This window comes from Linepithema humile, chromosome 6 (genome assembly GCF_040581485.1).
Source record: "Linepithema humile isolate Giens D197 chromosome 6, Lhum_UNIL_v1.0, whole genome shotgun sequence".
Taxonomy (NCBI): Eukaryota; Metazoa; Arthropoda; class Insecta; order Hymenoptera; family Formicidae; genus Linepithema; species Linepithema humile.
In genome coordinates this window covers 9741706-9757687 of record NC_090133.1, presented here as the reverse complement: position 1 = coordinate 9757687, position 15982 = coordinate 9741706, and the positions used below count along the sequence as shown (strand labels likewise).

The 15982-nt window shown below is 39.2% G+C and overlaps 2 protein-coding genes and 1 long non-coding RNA gene across 4 annotated transcripts in view; 1 reads left to right on the top strand and 2 right to left on the bottom strand.

Moving 5' to 3' along the window:
* sdk (sidekick cell adhesion molecule) overlaps positions 1–12809 on the top strand; it is a 33754-nt gene extending 20945 nt beyond the window's left edge. Inside the window, exons 9-32 of the mRNA XM_012376950.2 lie at positions 418–537; positions 614–769; positions 950–1076; positions 1321–1622; positions 1881–2063; positions 2462–2770; positions 2991–3317; positions 3416–3612; positions 3687–3896; positions 4008–4262; positions 4366–4594; positions 5262–5564; positions 5733–5913; positions 6186–6401; positions 6476–6672; positions 6839–7035; positions 7191–7430; positions 7652–7849; positions 8010–8151; positions 8337–8615; positions 9918–10075; positions 10234–10396; positions 10470–10792; positions 10867–12809. Coding sequence (XP_012232373.1) covers positions 418–537; positions 614–769; positions 950–1076; positions 1321–1622; positions 1881–2063; positions 2462–2770; positions 2991–3317; positions 3416–3612; positions 3687–3896; positions 4008–4262; positions 4366–4594; positions 5262–5564; positions 5733–5913; positions 6186–6401; positions 6476–6672; positions 6839–7035; positions 7191–7430; positions 7652–7849; positions 8010–8151; positions 8337–8615; positions 9918–10075; positions 10234–10396; positions 10470–10792; positions 10867–11109 — 5255 coding nt within the window. The 3' untranslated portion in view covers positions 11110–12809. The remainder of the gene's footprint in view (positions 1–417; positions 538–613; positions 770–949; positions 1077–1320; positions 1623–1880; positions 2064–2461; positions 2771–2990; positions 3318–3415; positions 3613–3686; positions 3897–4007; positions 4263–4365; positions 4595–5261; positions 5565–5732; positions 5914–6185; positions 6402–6475; positions 6673–6838; positions 7036–7190; positions 7431–7651; positions 7850–8009; positions 8152–8336; positions 8616–9917; positions 10076–10233; positions 10397–10469; positions 10793–10866) is intronic.
* Positions 1488–5388, bottom strand: LOC137000551 (uncharacterized). Its single transcript, XR_010890810.1, has 6 exons — positions 5250–5388; positions 3695–4485; positions 3408–3637; positions 2455–3326; positions 1890–2050; positions 1488–1627 (listed from the first exon to the last, which is right to left on the bottom strand). It is a non-coding gene; the product is annotated as an uncharacterized lncRNA (long non-coding RNA).
* A 156-nt stretch (positions 12810–12965) lies between the features above and the next one.
* On the bottom strand, positions 12966–15901 carry AIMP2 (aaRS-interacting multifunctional protein 2). 2 transcript variants are annotated; one of them, XM_012376952.2, is made up of 4 exons: positions 15731–15901; positions 14080–14229; positions 13747–13966; positions 12966–13558 (listed from the first exon to the last, which is right to left on the bottom strand). In XM_012376952.2, the coding sequence occupies exons 1-4, from the start codon at positions 15899–15901 to the stop codon at positions 13158–13160; spliced, it is 942 nt and encodes a 313-aa protein (XP_012232375.1). In that variant the 3' UTR covers positions 12966–13157. The 2 variants fall into 2 exon arrangements, with proteins under 2 accessions (XP_012232375.1, XP_012232376.1); XM_012376953.2 differs by having other exon boundaries at positions 15749–15901.
* Positions 15902–15982: the final 81 nt, after the last annotated feature.

Sequence of the window (15982 nt, the reverse complement as noted above, 5' to 3'; positions counted from 1 at the left end):
AGATGACAGAAACAGAATATATATCTGTATTGTTTGTGAACTTTAAAAAGAAAGTTTCTCTAAAGCGCCTATCTATATAAGACCAATCACGTGTTAGATCACGCAATGAATAACATTTAGCAATGGTACCTAAATTTTTCAGAAGCTATTGCTAGAACACATTACTGCTATAAATTCTATATGTGACAAACACTGTTTTCACAGATACGAAAAATAGCGATACATTCTTGTTGCGATATCTAGAAATCTAACTACATCAGCGAAATATTTTTTTGAGTGAAATAGAAGGATGAGAATTGCAGATGGGTTTTATAGTACACGTTGCATTGATTGAACACCCTTTTTTTATCTGCACGTTGTGAAAGAAGCCTCCATTGTATTCCATATTAATAACGCCGTGGCTTCTGTCATTTCCAGCGTCTGCGCCCGTAATGGAAACCGGTCCTCAGAATTTAACGGTGCTGGATGGCAAAGACGCGACTCTCAACTGCAAGGCCATAGCAGCGCCCAAGCCAAACACCACCTGGTATTACAATGGTAATTGATCGCGATTCGAAATTGTTGCAAGACGTGCCTGATTTCGTTTATAAATATTTACACTTCATTGCGCCAGATACGATACCTGTGGAAATCGCCGGGAGAGTGCAAGTCTTGGATAACGGCGATCTTCTGATCGCGGCGGTGAAGCCGGGCGACGCGGGAAAATATACTTGTATCCGTGCGAACGAGGCCGGCTCCGTCAACGGATCGGCATTCTTGACCGTTATGGGTAATTATTAAATTTGAACCAGTGCATTAATGACAAAGGTTCTTTGAATAAAATTTGCAAAATGTTTCTAAAATATAAATTAACTTGTCAAAATTTAGTTAATTTAGAAATTTCAGCTATCAGCAAGCGCATCGCGCTGTTCTATTCTGTGCGTATGCAGCGTCTCTTCGTCTGTTACAGTTCGGACGCAAATAATCCAACCACCTGTTGATACGTGCGTGCTCCTCGGACACACTGCCGAGTTGCAGTGCAAGATCTCAAACGATCCCAGCGTTGTGTACGATATGGCGTGGTTTCACAACACACAGTACGTACAAAGGAAAATAATTCCATATTAATATTATTATTACTTGCGTGGTTTGGATTTTTTATTAATTATTTCACACACTTTTCCAAAAATCGAATCAATTTTTTCAAGTTTTTTATGCCATTTATTTTGAATTATTTATATAAATGTAGATCAAAAAATGTATTATTCTCGCTGATTGGAAAAGAGATCACTAATTCTTTTAACGACTGAGAATTTCAAAGCGGCATGTTTGTTATTGCAGAGTGATAAACACACAAGCGAGTCAAAGAGTGAAGATGCGGTCGGACGGTACTCTCGAAATCGTCGCCGTTCGAGCTTCTGACGTAGGCGAATACACGTGTTCCGTGGTGTCGCCGGGTGGCAATGAGACGCGATCGGCTCGTTTAAGCGTGATTGAGTTGCCGTTCGCGCCGATTAACGTCATGGCCACTCGAGTCGAGCGGATCTCACCGCGTACGATCAACGTCACGTGGGTGCCCGGCTTCGACGGAAACAGTCCCACGAAGAAATTCATAATTGAGAGACTAGAAGTGTCTGATTTAGGTAATCTAAATATAAAACATGATCCGAGTATTAGATACGCATTATCTCTCCAAAGTGTGGCAAGAATTATTAATTGTTATCAATTAATAAACAGAAAATTATACATTATTGTTATATTTTTGCATCTTCATATTTCATAGAAACTAAAATATCTCTAAATTAAACAAATCTGTGATAATATAAGTCTAAAGTATTAGCTTATTTATTTTTGTATTTAACACAGTTTGTTTAAAATGAATATTTTTATGTTATGCAAAGGACCGATACCTGATCCACTAAACTGGGTCACCGAACTCGACAACGTGTCCGTGGCGAGCCGATGGGTATTGCTGAATAATTTGAAAGCCGCGGCAGCTTATCAGTTTCGCGTCAGAGCGGAAAACAGCGTCGGCAAAGGTCCGTCATCAGCGCCCAGCAACATCGTCGTTCTACCCCAAGAACGTAAGTACGATATTAAGGTTATTAAGATTCTATATATAATAATAATAATTATATTTATAATTGGATGTAAATAAATATTATTGGCTATAAATATAAGTATTAAAATGATTATAACCGTTAGAAAAAGTGGAAAAATATTAGTTTTTATCATAAATTTAAAAAAAAATCAGAAAATAGTTTAATAAAATATTAATTTTGGAGATTAAAGATATATAAAAATTTATATTTTTTGAGTAGAATTTTATTTAAAGTTATTTTTAATAGGAATGGTAATATTTTAAATTGGATATGAGATATGGTAATTATTATTAATTATAAACATTAGTGATAAAATAATGATTTTTAAGATTAATATAATTAGTGAAAAGAGAACCAACGATATTAATATTACATTACAGGACCCAGTGGCCCTCCGGGTGGCTTCATCGGCTCGGCGCGTTCATCGTCAGAAATAATAACGCAGTGGCAGCCTCCGCCGGAAGAATTCCGAAACGGCCATATCTTGGGATACGTTTTGAGGTACAAACTGCACGGATACTACGGTAGCCCGTGGACGACGCAGAATATCACCAACGAGGCACAAAGAAATTATCTCATCACCGACTTGATCACGTGGAAGGATTATGAAGTGCAGATTGCGGCTTACAACGACAAGGGCGTGGGCGTGTTCACCGATCCGCCATTGAAGATAAAAACTAAGGAAGGAGGTAATTAACGAATACCGCAGCATTGTAGCTAATTAGAGGAATGATAATTTTCAGTTGTTTAATTCAATCAGAGCGTTAAAGTTTGAAATATTTTAATTGACGTGTTGAGTGATTCGAGACTAGTAATATTAAAATACCATAAATTAATTGGAGCATCGAGGTTCTAAAGCACTACTGTTTTTTCAACGTTGCAAGTTAATTGGAAATAATTGGTTTACAGTTCCGGAAGCGCCGCCCACGAATGTGAGAGCGGAAGCGGTTAATTCGACGGCGGTGAAAGTATGGTGGAAGCCGCCGAATCCTCAAAAGATCAATGGGATAAATCAGGGATACAAGTTGCAAGCTTGGATCGACGACAATTCTACAGAAGCGATCGAGTACAAATCCATGACTGTGCCGCCGAATTTATTCGATCCGCTCGCCGAGCAGGTCGCCATTATGACGGGTTTAAGAAAGTACACCCCGTACAATATCACAGTGCTCTGCTTCACTGATCCGGGCGACGGTGAAAGAAGCTCGTTCGTCGAGGTTCGCACTCGCGAGGACGGTACGTCGACTAATGACAGCCGTACAATAGTTTGATATTTAAAAATCGCGCAGTTACAAAAGGAAGAGTTATTCATTTCTACATATTCACGTTTACAGTGCCGGATGAAGTGGAAAATCTGCAATTTGAAGACATCAGCGACCGCGCGTTGACAATTAAGTGGCATCCTCCGAAAGAGATCAACGGAATATTAACGCATTACCAGCTGAAGTACAAGATCAAAGATATGCCGGAGTCTTTGCGCGTCGAAAACTTCACGGCCAAAGTGTTGTCGACCAAAGTGGAGCATTTGCAGGTGATCATCGATTCCGAGCGAGAAGCTAAAAGTTATATTGAAATGGAAATTTAATTTTTATTCATCTTTTTTAGGCACTGACCCACTACAAGTTTGACGTCACCGCTTGGACGTCGGTTGGATCTAGCAAACCGAAGACAGCGACCATACAATCGGGCGTAGAACCAGTGCTGCCGGAACCGCCCACGAAACTCGCCTTGTCCAACATAGATGCGTTCTCCGTTGTGCTGCAGTTCACACCAGGCTTTGACGGTAACTCGTCCATCACGAAGTGGACAGTGCAGGTTGGTCGATTTAGAGTCGACATTTGAAAATGATAGAGTGACACGATTAATAAATATCGAGAAAAAGAACCGAGGATGGATAAATTATTTGTATTTCTTTCCATTTTCTAGGCGCAAACTCCGCGAAATTCGACGTGGTACATTATTTACGAGGTGTCCGATCCGGATGCCAGTACCGTCAGTGTCGACGACCTGATCCCCTTCATGCAGTACAAGCTTCGTTTGATCGCGAACAACGTCGTCGGTGCCTCGCAGCCCTCCGAGCCGACCAAGGAATTTCAAACGATCCAGGCGCCGCCCTCTCACCCTCCGAAAAACGTCACCGTTCGCGCGATGAACGCCACCGAGCTGCGCGTTAGATGGATCGTGAGTATCGATCATAAATACAGTGTTCATATCGATTGTCGCCACTGAGAATATCGTAGATCTTGCGATACGAGTAGTAAGAATTGCATCGTTTTCTGTACAGCCGTTGCAGCAGATAGAATGGTACGGAAATCCACGCGGATACAATGTCACGTACACGGAAGTGCGATCAAACGTCTCGAAGAGCATCACCATCGAGGATCCCACCGCAAACTCGTACATCCTGGAGAATATGGAGGAGTATGCGGATTACGAGATAGTGATGCAAGCGTACAACGACGTCGGTTCTTCGACGGCGAGCCCGAAGGCCGTTGAACGAACGCGCGAATCAGGTGAATCTCTCGTACATAACTGAATAATGTCCCGTCTGCACGTTGTCTTTAAGATAGTGTGTTGAAGAGATCTGATGTTAAATTGCGCGTGTAGCTGTGTCAAACTATCTTTAAGTGAAACTATCTTCAAGATGTTAGGAATCCCAGTTCAATATCATATATTAGAAAATATCGATTTATATCGATTTATTTTTATCTTTTAACCACTTATTATATAATTGTAGCGCCATATTATATATTTGTATCCATTGGTAGTTCATTAGGAATTAGGAAACAATTAATTTTTCAGGCTCAAATTCTAAAAAAAATATTTTTAGAGGTTATGTATTGCGCGAAACGAAACAAACCATCGATCTTTAAATACAGCGTGTAGCTGAATAGTCGTTTCAAGTGCAGTTTACTTCAACGTACTAAAGAGAGTTTCTTAAAGACAGCATGTAGACGAGGCATAAGAGAATAGCATTTCATAATAATGTTGAGTTAAAAATAAAATTGTTTCTCCTATGTATCACTTTTTAACAACCAGTTTTTCCAAGTTCAAAGGTTAGATATTGACATTAATATCGTTTCAAATATTTGTGAAAAAGATGTCAGATCAATTCTCTACAATTCTTTGCAATCGCGCTTCTAAGGTTTACGATAACTAATATCATACCATATTTTTCAGTTCCTTCTCAAGGACCAATCAATGTGGAGGCAAACGCGACGTCCTCCACGACCATCCTGGTTCGATGGGGCGACGTGCCTGTGGAACATCAGAACGGACAGATCGAGGGTTTCAAAGTCTATTATGGCGCAAATTCCAGATCGCCCTTCCAATATAAAAATATTCCCAGCAATACTACTTTTACAACCACACTGACGGAACTTCGCAAATTCGTTCAATATCACGTGCAGGTCTTGGCTTACACGAGACTCGGTGACGGGGCGCTGAGTGTCCCACCTGTTAGAGTCCAAACTTTCGAAGACGGTAAGATAGATCTCTACTATTAGAAGTAATCGCGATGACCGTAAACGCGACTTTGTGTTTTGACATAATGCATGTTGAAACAATTTTAAATGTTTTTAGTGAAAAAAATAGAAATTCTGTAGCTGAACAAAGTGAAATTTTTATATAATCCTCTGTTTTCTGATGCAGCTCCTGGTCCGCCGTCTAACGTATCCTTTCCCGATGTCAGCCTCACGACAGCGCGCATTATCTGGGACACTCCGGAGGATCCTAACGGAGAAATTCTCGCGTACAAGGTCGTGTTTCACTTGAACAGCAGCCATGATCGCCAATTTTCGAAAGAATTCCCAGCATCGGACAGAACATTCAGGTACAAAAAGTGTTTTCCAGTTGGTTTACACTCATATTTGTATATAATTTCATGCTAAAAAAACTTCACACATTAATTTCGTCAGAAAAATAACATCACTATATTGGAAAAAAAGAAAATTAAATTTGAGAGAAAGAGGGAGTTCCGGAATTTTGAACAAATATTTTCTTCTTTTTCTAAAACTGAACTTTTGTCTAAATTTAGTGTGTAAAATACTTTGGGATTCAATACGTGTATGAAACGAGTAAACGAGAGTCGAATATTGCTTGCAGAGCCACCGGACTCGAGTCTGAGAGATATTACATGTTTTCTGTGACGGCGCAAACGAGACTGGGCTGGGGCAAGACAGCTTACGCGCTGGTGTTCACCACGAACAATAGAGAACGTCCGCAAGCGCCATCGATGCCACAAGTGAGCAAGTCGCAGATTCAAAGTCGCCAGATAACGTTCAGCTGGACGCCGGGCAGAGACGGCTTCGCGCCATTGAGGTACAAACGCCTTTTCTCCAAATAAATGGATTTCAATCTAAATTGTATATTAATCTCGCTCTTGTCGTCGACAGATATTACACGGTGCAACAGTCGGAGAATTCCGGACCCTTCCAAATCATTCCCGAAAGAGTGGAGCCCATTCTGACGTCCTACACGGCCGACAACTTGAAACCCTACACGTTTTATCAGTTTCGCATTCAGGCCACCAATGACATAGGCCCTTCGGAATGGAGCGCGGAGTCCGCGCAAGTGCAAACTCTGCCCGCAGGTGCGTGTCGAGCTGCAAACTATAAGTAAACGGAAGAATTTCGTGGAGTGTTTTAAAGATTTTTTGTGGAAAATGAGACCGAAATGTTCTTCGATGTATTTTCTTTTCAAATATACATTCTGATTTTTGCTTAATGATTCGGCAACATTGGCATATTTGATTGTAGCGCCGTCGAAGGGTGTCACCGGTTTGAAAGTTGTACCCATCACGACATCTAGCGTCGAGGTTCATTGGAACATGATCAACGAGGTGCATTGGAGCGGCGACTACGAAACAGGTGGTTATCGTATCGTTTATCAGCCCGTGTCGGACTTCCCGATACCGCTTGAAGCAACGCCGAAAGAAGACATTTTAGGAATTAAGGTGTGCTTCGCACATTTTTAAAACACATATACAGAGTGATTCTTAAATTATAATCAATTAAGACATAAAGATATTAAATATTTCTAATGCATATAAATAACTTGACGTAATAAAATGAAGTGCGCGATGAGTAATCCAACGCGTTTTCATTGCAGGAAACCAAAATGGTTTTGAGCGACTTGACGGAGGATCGATATTACGAAATCGTAGTTCTACCGTTTAACTCAGAAGGCGAGGGCCCGCCGAGTCCGCCGGTCACCGTGTATGTAGGTGAGGCAGTTCCTACGGGAGAGCCGCAGCACTTAAAGGCTGAGCCCATCTCTTCCACTGAGGTCCAATTGCGTTGGAAACCGCCGCAAGTTAACATGCAAAATGGTGACTTGCTAGGATATAAGGTAATTACTTTATTCAATTACGTTAACGTCAATATAATTGTTGCAATCGATCTATTTTTATTTGTAATTGTAAACTCAAAATTCTTTTTTTTTTTTTTTTTTGCTTATTGTCCGCTTTAAGGATTTTGTCAATGATATTTTTATTCTTTATTTCTAATATTTTGTAAGTTCTATATAATTAAATTCAATTATATTGATACTTTTGTCGGTTCTTATTGCAGATTTTTTACTTGGTGACCGATTCCCCTCAAGCTGTGGAAAAGAAACTGGAAGAAGAGATAGAAGTTGTTCCAGCGTCTTATTTGGCACACAGTTTAGTCTTCCTTGACAAGTACACGGAATATCGTATACAAGTTTTGGCGTTTAATCCAGCTGGAGATGGTCCGCGATCTCCGCCAATTACCGTGAGAACGAAACAGGTGAGGATTATTTCATAAATAACGTATGTTGTTTTAAAGCAAGTATTTTTCGAAACATATTTAAACTATTCTTTACAGCAATAACAGCAGCCACGGCTAAAGTGTGCATAGCTTCGAAATTTTCTTCAGCAATTATTATAGTTTACATTTCTAATTACAGGATATACCAGGACCGCCGTATAATTTGCAGTTCACTGAAATTACTATGACCAGCCTGCGGGTTTCTTGGGAGCCGCCGAAGTTACGCAACGGCGAGATAATCGGTTACATCGTCACTTACGAGACGGCGGAGCAAAACGAACGTAAGGCGAACGAAGACTCCGATAGCAATATTTAACGTTTGATGATCTTTTTCACGAATACTCTGCGTGTTAATTAAAGTCCGAATAATTCCTTTTAAACGGACCGAAGAATATTATGAGATGCAATGTCACTTTGCAATCTGCATATCTATTCTTTTATTCACCCGTTCGACGTTCTGTTTAAGGTTTCAGTAAACAAGTCAAACAGAAGGTAACGGAAACGAGTCTCCTCATCCAGCCGTTGGAGGAAGAGGTGACGTACACCTTCATGATTCGCGCGCAGACGATCGACTTCGGGCCGCCGGTATCCGGCAACGTTACGACCGGCCCGCAGGACGGTTCGCCGATCGCACCCAGCAATCTCGCAGTGACCAAGACCGACTCCAGTATGGCATTAGAATGGATCAATGGAGCCTCCGGCAAGGGTCCCATACTCGGCTATTACATCGAGAGCCATCGCAAAGGTGAATACAAGTCTATCTGTTAACAGAGATCGAAAGACATTTATGTTTGTGGAATCTATTCAAAATTATCGTACCATTTTACACAAAATCATTTTACTGAAATTGCAGCGCCAGAAATCATGAGAACTAACTTTTTTTTTAACCTTCACCGCATGGCTTATGGAATAAATTTTTGCAATCATTTGAGCAGAATTTCGATCGCTGCTGCAATCTCAATAAACAGAATATATATATTTAGTCACAAGATAATTCATAAAATACATTTTGCGCAATTCATTACATAAATTTCTCGCACATTTGTGTCGAATACATCGTCAGACTTTTGCTAACACTAATACCGTCTTTTTTATAACTGTATAGCGATGGAAGAATGGCAGCATTGTAAGTGTCAATACACGTAACTATGCTGAGCGTCAGTCGTTGCGTTAGATGGTTTTCGATAGTGTGAAACCCTTATTAGCGTAACGATATCGCTTTTGATTCGTTGTACATTATCTGATACATGTACACGTGTCGTGATTGTTTGGTATTTGCATTAACAATTTTGCATGATAATGTCATAGCATGACGTCGCCATACTTTAGACGTTCCAGCAGAATTTTTATCGAACATTAACTTTGTACATAACGCTGTAACATGTACTGTCTACGCCGAATATACCGTTTTGACAAAGAGACGATAATCGATCATTAGCGTGATGATTTAGTCGTTATTGTTAGCCCCGCAGTTTTCATTATTTAGTCGTGCAATTAATCTCGTTTTTAACACTTTGCGTGTCGCAGTGACTTGCGCATGTGCGTTTCTCACACAACAGTAAAATACAATTCCATGAAATTTTGCATAACAGCCGGCACTCAAAGTGTTAAATAAGTTTTTTGCTAGAATAATAACGAAATCCTGTTCCTATTTGGCATATAGAATGTTTCAATTTTACTGTATTGTTTCCTTTTTTTGCTATATATATTTTTTGGTCAAGTTGAAGTCAATAGAAAATATCGAGGCATTTATTTAATTAAATTACAATCAAGTTTTACGAGAGAAAATAATTATTTTCTTTAGTTAGTTAAAATACTTGTTTCAACAGATTAAAATAAATTTAAATGTTATATCAGAAGTTTGATTTATGTTTATTTTTGTAAATATATTGAAACTTGACGTTTCCGCCGAGCAAAAATCGACTTGAAATTGGTCAAAGAATGTCACTAAAAATTAATATCCAAGTGATATGTCCTACGAGATTTTATGATATGCATGTTATATTTGATTTAAAGATCATAACGCTGTTTTTACATGTAATTGTAGACGATTCGCGCTGGCAAACGATAGTTCGTAGTAACAACGGACCTCTGACGGAGTATGCTGTGTCTTATCAAAATTTACTGCCATCCACGTCGTACCTATTTAGGGTGATATCGTACAATCGCTACGGAATCAGTTATCCAGCGTATTCCAGCGAAACGGTAATTCAAATTAAGGGAAAATTATTTTCAATTATAATGCAATTGATTATACTATCAAAAATTATGTGTGATTTACATACATTTATTAGATTTATTTATTGTATGAATATATTTATTTATTTGAAAACTGTTTTACGACCAAGCTATTATTTTTCCAGGTTATGACGCCGTCAAAACTGCACATAGAATACGCATACCTGCAACTTAGGCCATTTTACAGACAGACCTGGTTTATGGTAACTTTAGCCGCTACATCAATTGTAATTATCATCATGATTATAGCAGTGCTGTGCGTGAAGAGTAAAAGCTACAAGTACAAACGTAAGTTGATAAAAATTATTCGCTATATACAACGTACGGTATAAAATTGCACGAATCGCATTAATGATTGCAGAAGAGGCGCAGAAAACTCTGGAGGAGTCGATGGCGATGGACGCGGACGATCGACAGGAATCGGACTTGGAGCTGTACAGGTCGCGTCAGGGCGCAGGCGGCACTCTCAACGCGGCGAGCGGCACTTTGGGCAAGAGAAGCACACTGTCCCGGAAAGCCATGCATCCTCCGCCGCCCGCGATGCTCGGCAAATCGCCGCCCAGGCCGTCTCCTGCGTCAGTTGCCTATCACAGCGACGAGGAGAGTCTGAAGGGATACGACGAGAATCCTGACGACAGCAGCGTCACGGAGAAGCCTTCCGAGATCAGTTCCACCGATTCCCAGGTGATTATTTGCAGAATACAAAGCGATGCGTTATTATTCAAGTTTGTTGTTATGATTTTTCTTTCATCTTGCAGGGTTCCGAGAGCGAGAATGAGAGTGTGCAGTCCGACCCACATTCCTTCGTGAATCACTACGCGAACGTGAACGACTCGCTGCGGCAGTCGTGGAAACGTCAGAAGCCCGTCCGGAATTATTCGTCGTACACGGATTCCGAGCCGGAAGGCAGCGCGGTCGTTAGCTTAAACGGCGGTCAGATCATTATGAACAATATGGCCAGATCGAGAGCGCCGTTGCCCGGTTTTTCGTCTTTTGTATAATTATTAAGGAAATTCTCAAGACTATTCCGAGGCGCGAGGAGCGTCTCGCTTATTTTATCGAAATCAAAATTCAACCGTCTCGACGATCTCGCTTCAAGCGAAGTCTTTTTATATACATATATAGAGCGAAAGACTTACGTCCAAAGCACGTGTGCGTTTCACGTGCTGGCGGCATAGACTTATAGCAAACTTATAGTAAACTATAGAAAGCTTGAGGCATCTTCGTATTGTGATATATTGATATACATATATATATATATATTATTTATAATTTTCGATAAGACACTTTGCATTTAATAGATACTTTTGTACTTTCTCTGATTAGATTAAGGACCATATGTAGGTATTATACGGATCTCGTACGTACATTGCGTCAATCTCGTACTTGCAGAAGAGCACGAATCTGAAATTTTCTTAGCATAAATCTGTCCAGGTCCATCTAGATTATATGGGCATAAACAAATTTTAACAACATAGAATATATCAAAACTTTCCAACAATTTCAGAATTCCATTCTGCTTTTCGCAAGTGCGTAGTTACATGAATAATTCAGTCATAAGGACTCTTACATTATATCCATCTTCCTGATATAACGTTCGAAAGATACTTCTCACGAATATGTACGATTTATCGCACGTTTGCAATATCGCGGAGGTTTCCGGGAGAAATGAGATTCGCGCTTGACGTTCCGACCTGTGGGCCTGTCATATCAATTTATCGACCCACTGAGAACGTGAATTGGAAATCGCGAATTCCAAAACGTCTTGTATAAATCTAATCTGACGCTGATGTACATTTGCACTACATCAGGCGCGTGTAAATAATTGTACATTTTGCCGTAAGAATATAGATTTTGTATAATGCTGTTATTTAGCAACCTATACCTAATTATATATTCGCGTCTTGTGATATATAGTAAAAGTTCCATACTCGCGACACTTGTGCCGTAAACTGTTGCGAGACGCATCTTTTCCGTCGTCGTTTTAAAAATGAATCACAGCCAACTCACTGGGCTACTCAAAGTGAAAGCGTTAAAAAAAAATCACTTCTATGCTTATTGCTATGACACTTTTCTTAAACTCGTGAATGAGATGGTTGCAGATACTATGGCGAATATGGAGCTTCTACTGTACATACATGTATACATATGTGTACGTATGTGTGCATATGTATGATAAATAGCAATTGCTGATTGTGAGGCACAGTATTCGTATTCTTCTCATACATTCTCATTTTATCACAACGTACGTCCAAAGCCGGATATCGAATTACGATAAATTGCATAGTGCAGCATTTATTGTAACTATGCGAATAATGAAATTTGCGTAAGTGACGAAAAAAGAGAGAAGCCTAAATAAATACAAGTAGGATCATTATTGTTTCATACTTGATAGTATCATTCATTTTATAGACGCAAGACTCGCTGTAAGCATTTAGATAATAATTTTATCACTTTTTTTTTAAACAAAAGTTTTACGAACCTCTCGCCCGACGCGACGAGTCTTTCTCCATGAAGCATCTTCAGGGATACTTGAATATTTTTGCGAACACTGCCAGCGAACTTTTAGTGCAAATTCAAACTTATTTATACATTTCCATTACATTTAAAAATCAGCTGTAACGTCTAATAGCATAAGATATAAAAGACCTGTTAATCTTGAAATAAAAGTTATACCGTTTTGAGAGTTTCTCAGTAATAACGAATTGATTCACTGAACCACTTATCTGATTAATAATTTGAAATTCTGTTCGGAAATGTGGAAATTATTAAATGTTTTCATTAATTACACGTGTCGCTAACGCAGTGCAAAACGCCTGTGTCGAGTGAGCGTGCGGGATACAAATAAAAACATCGCTTTTATGAAATAATCCATTTATAATTATTTATTTATGAAATAATGTACTTATATTATTAACACGTTGAATGCCGTGAGAATCACTAGTTTAGCCGGCAGTTAAAAATTGAGGGTAAGACGTACAAAATTAGCGTGGCATTCAATGCATTAATAATCAGTTTTTATCAAAAAGGAAAAAAAAAACATTAATAATTAATTATTTGTGTGTACCAAATCGTTATCTATAAACATTTCTTCACAAACTTTGTACACTTCTCTAATTGATTTCGGTAGTTTATTTAGGGGACTACTTGGAAAGAGATGCTTAACGGTAGTCCAAACGGCGATGTCCGCAATATGAGGCATACATCCCTTTAGCACTTCAGAATCGCACACTAAATTTTCTAGCTCATTCAATTCACTTATTATTGAACCAATAAATTTGTCGGTCTCAGACAAGCGATAACATAAGTCGAGTATGTGGTTATCGTGCAATCCAACGTTTTGATCATAAAACTTTCTTCCTGTTATCTTCCTGCTCAAGTATCTAAGAAGATTGACCTCGCCACTTATAGGATGGCTAGACAGATCTTTGACAAATTCCAACTGATCAACTGAAAAAGAAAGTTGACTCAAATAAATATACCAATAAATCATTAAGGAAAACTTCACTGACATTTTTGATAAGATTTAATTACAAGAAAAAATTGTTTTTTCTGAAATATAAATACATCTACGTCTCATGATGAATGGATTTTGAAAGATATTTTCTAAAGATCAAGAGAAATTAGGTTTGTCTCACCTTTTTTCCATATCAACTTTAAGTTTACAATATTATTGGCGACTAGGTCAGAATTGTTAGGCAAGAAAACTGGTACTGGTCCTTCAACAGTAGAATGCACAAACGATTGCAGTTTAAAGACAGTGTTCTCCCATCGCTTCTGCAAGGCAAGGATTGAGAACGGTGGTCTCCGTGGGTTTGCGTACACTATTAAGTCAAATTGGAGTTGTCTCGTTGATTCCTACATGAAAATACAGAAGAGAAGTAGTTTGAAAATGCAATTTTTATATATGTATATACAATACAGTAACTGGCTTCTCAACTAAAAATGCTTCCTAGTGGAAATTGTCTCACCGGAAGTGCCGCACCGATTTTTGTACCGTCTAATCGATCAGATTGTTTCAAAAAATGGCACAGTGTTTGAACATGGTTCTTGAGTTTCGCCAGTTGATCAAGAACTTTCTCCTGTCTCGCCTCCAATGCACTGTAGTCTCGTAAAGGCTTCTAAAACAAACAGATATTATGTTAAGTATCGTATCATCATGAAATACTTTTTATATTGGGTTATTTACAATCTAATTTTTACTGTATAAATTAAATTCAACATGCACATAGATACAAAGAAAAATTAAAATTTCTTATATTGTGTTACAGCAAAATAGTGCTAATGAGAAATGTGCTACAATTTAAATTCCACACAAAGATCAAGTATAAATTCAATTGTTTTCAATTCCCCGTTTAAACATTTGACAAATGAAAGAATTATGTGAACTATTTTCATTCTATTTTCATTACTATCGCAAGAACGATTTGCTACCATCTCTATTTGAAATAACAGCAAATGTGAGATTAATGTTATCCATCGTTAAATGTTATGATTTTTCTAGGTGACGAAAATGCCAAATGCCTTGCGTGAAGTGTTTTCCAGGTTTTGGCAGATGTCCCAAATAACTCTTATCATTTATCTATTAGGATTTGTCCCAAAAAATGACTGCCCTAACTAATCAATAGTCCAATTAACCGGAATCAACTGTTTTACATTTAATACTAATTAATGTAAACTATTAAAGAATCTAGATATTGCATTATAATGAGAAAATAAAAATGTTAAGATATCAAAAGTAAATCCAATTTTATAAATTCATTTCACAATTTTTTTTTACGTAACGCAAAGAAAACAGTGTCAACGCAGACACAGGACAATACATGTATAAGTATGTTACATATATTAATACACAAATAATGCAGAAACAAGACTTTAACATCAAATGTACTAACGCTCTGCTACATATGTATCACAGTGGGGATGTCTTTAAGCACTAGATATAAAATATATAAATCAGTACAAATTGAAGTAAATATTATGACTTTTATAGTGAGCACTTGGCAAACTACATATAACAACATTTCATGTTGATTAGTGCGTTCGGTCAAATTTGATATCATAATAAGGTTAACGATTACATCAGAGAATTAACCCCCATTTCTAAAGGCAACTCGAGATTTTATCTGACTTCCGTGTTTTAGATAGCCCATGACAATATCGAAATCGTGCGTCTTTCTCTTGTCCGGCACTCTTCTCCCTCCATGATATACCGCTCGCTCTCGACGGCGCGTTCATGTCGCAATTTTAATCGACGTACACTTTTTCCCACGAGTCACAATTTTCAACGCTCGTCCGCCGAACTTCGTGTTCGAATCTCTCGAAAAAAAACAATGCTAAGAGGGGAGCAGGAGGAGCACATCGATCAAGCCCCAAGAGGGAGAGAGAGAGGAACCACGACACGTCGCTCCTCCGCTATGCTCTTGATCGATCGCGGATCAGTGCTCGCGGAAATTTTCGGGAGGAGTCATCATGTCTCGTTCGTACGCACAAACGTGGTCGCGGCCGCCGGGCGCGACTTTTCGCGCGGTTTTCTGCGCCCCATGCGTGAACGAGCGCGCGCGAGCGAACGATGTATTGCCATTTACGTCGCGGCACCGCGCACGGAAACGAAACGGAAACCTGCAGAAGGCGGATAACCTGCTCTGTGACAACGTCGTCGGGCATCTTGGTGTCGATGTCCGTCTCAATGCGACTGCCATCATGCTTATCCGTCAGAATATTCGGCAATTGGTACATGACTTTCGAAGGCGGACATGGTGGCAGTACATTTATCGGTCGTAGCGTGTACATCTTCGTCGCTGGGCCGCTTGCTTCCTGGCGAACGCTTCTCGGTCGCACTTAGAAAATTGAAAAATTTGTGTTTTACACGCG

Excerpts from the sequence above, each read along its gene's own strand:
- AIMP2 (XM_012376952.2), bottom strand. The coding sequence starts at position 15,901 with ATGTACACGCTACGACCGATAAATGTACTGCCACCATGTCCGCCTTCG. Across the intron at positions 14,230-15,730 it reads AGGTTATCCGCCTTCTGCAG|AAGCCTTTACGAGACTACAG; the intron begins GTTTCCGTTTCG and ends TGTTTGTTTTAG. Across the intron at positions 13,559-13,746 it reads AAAGTTGATATGGAAAAAAG|TTGATCAGTTGGAATTTGTC; the intron begins GTGAGACAAACC and ends TTTCTTTTTCAG.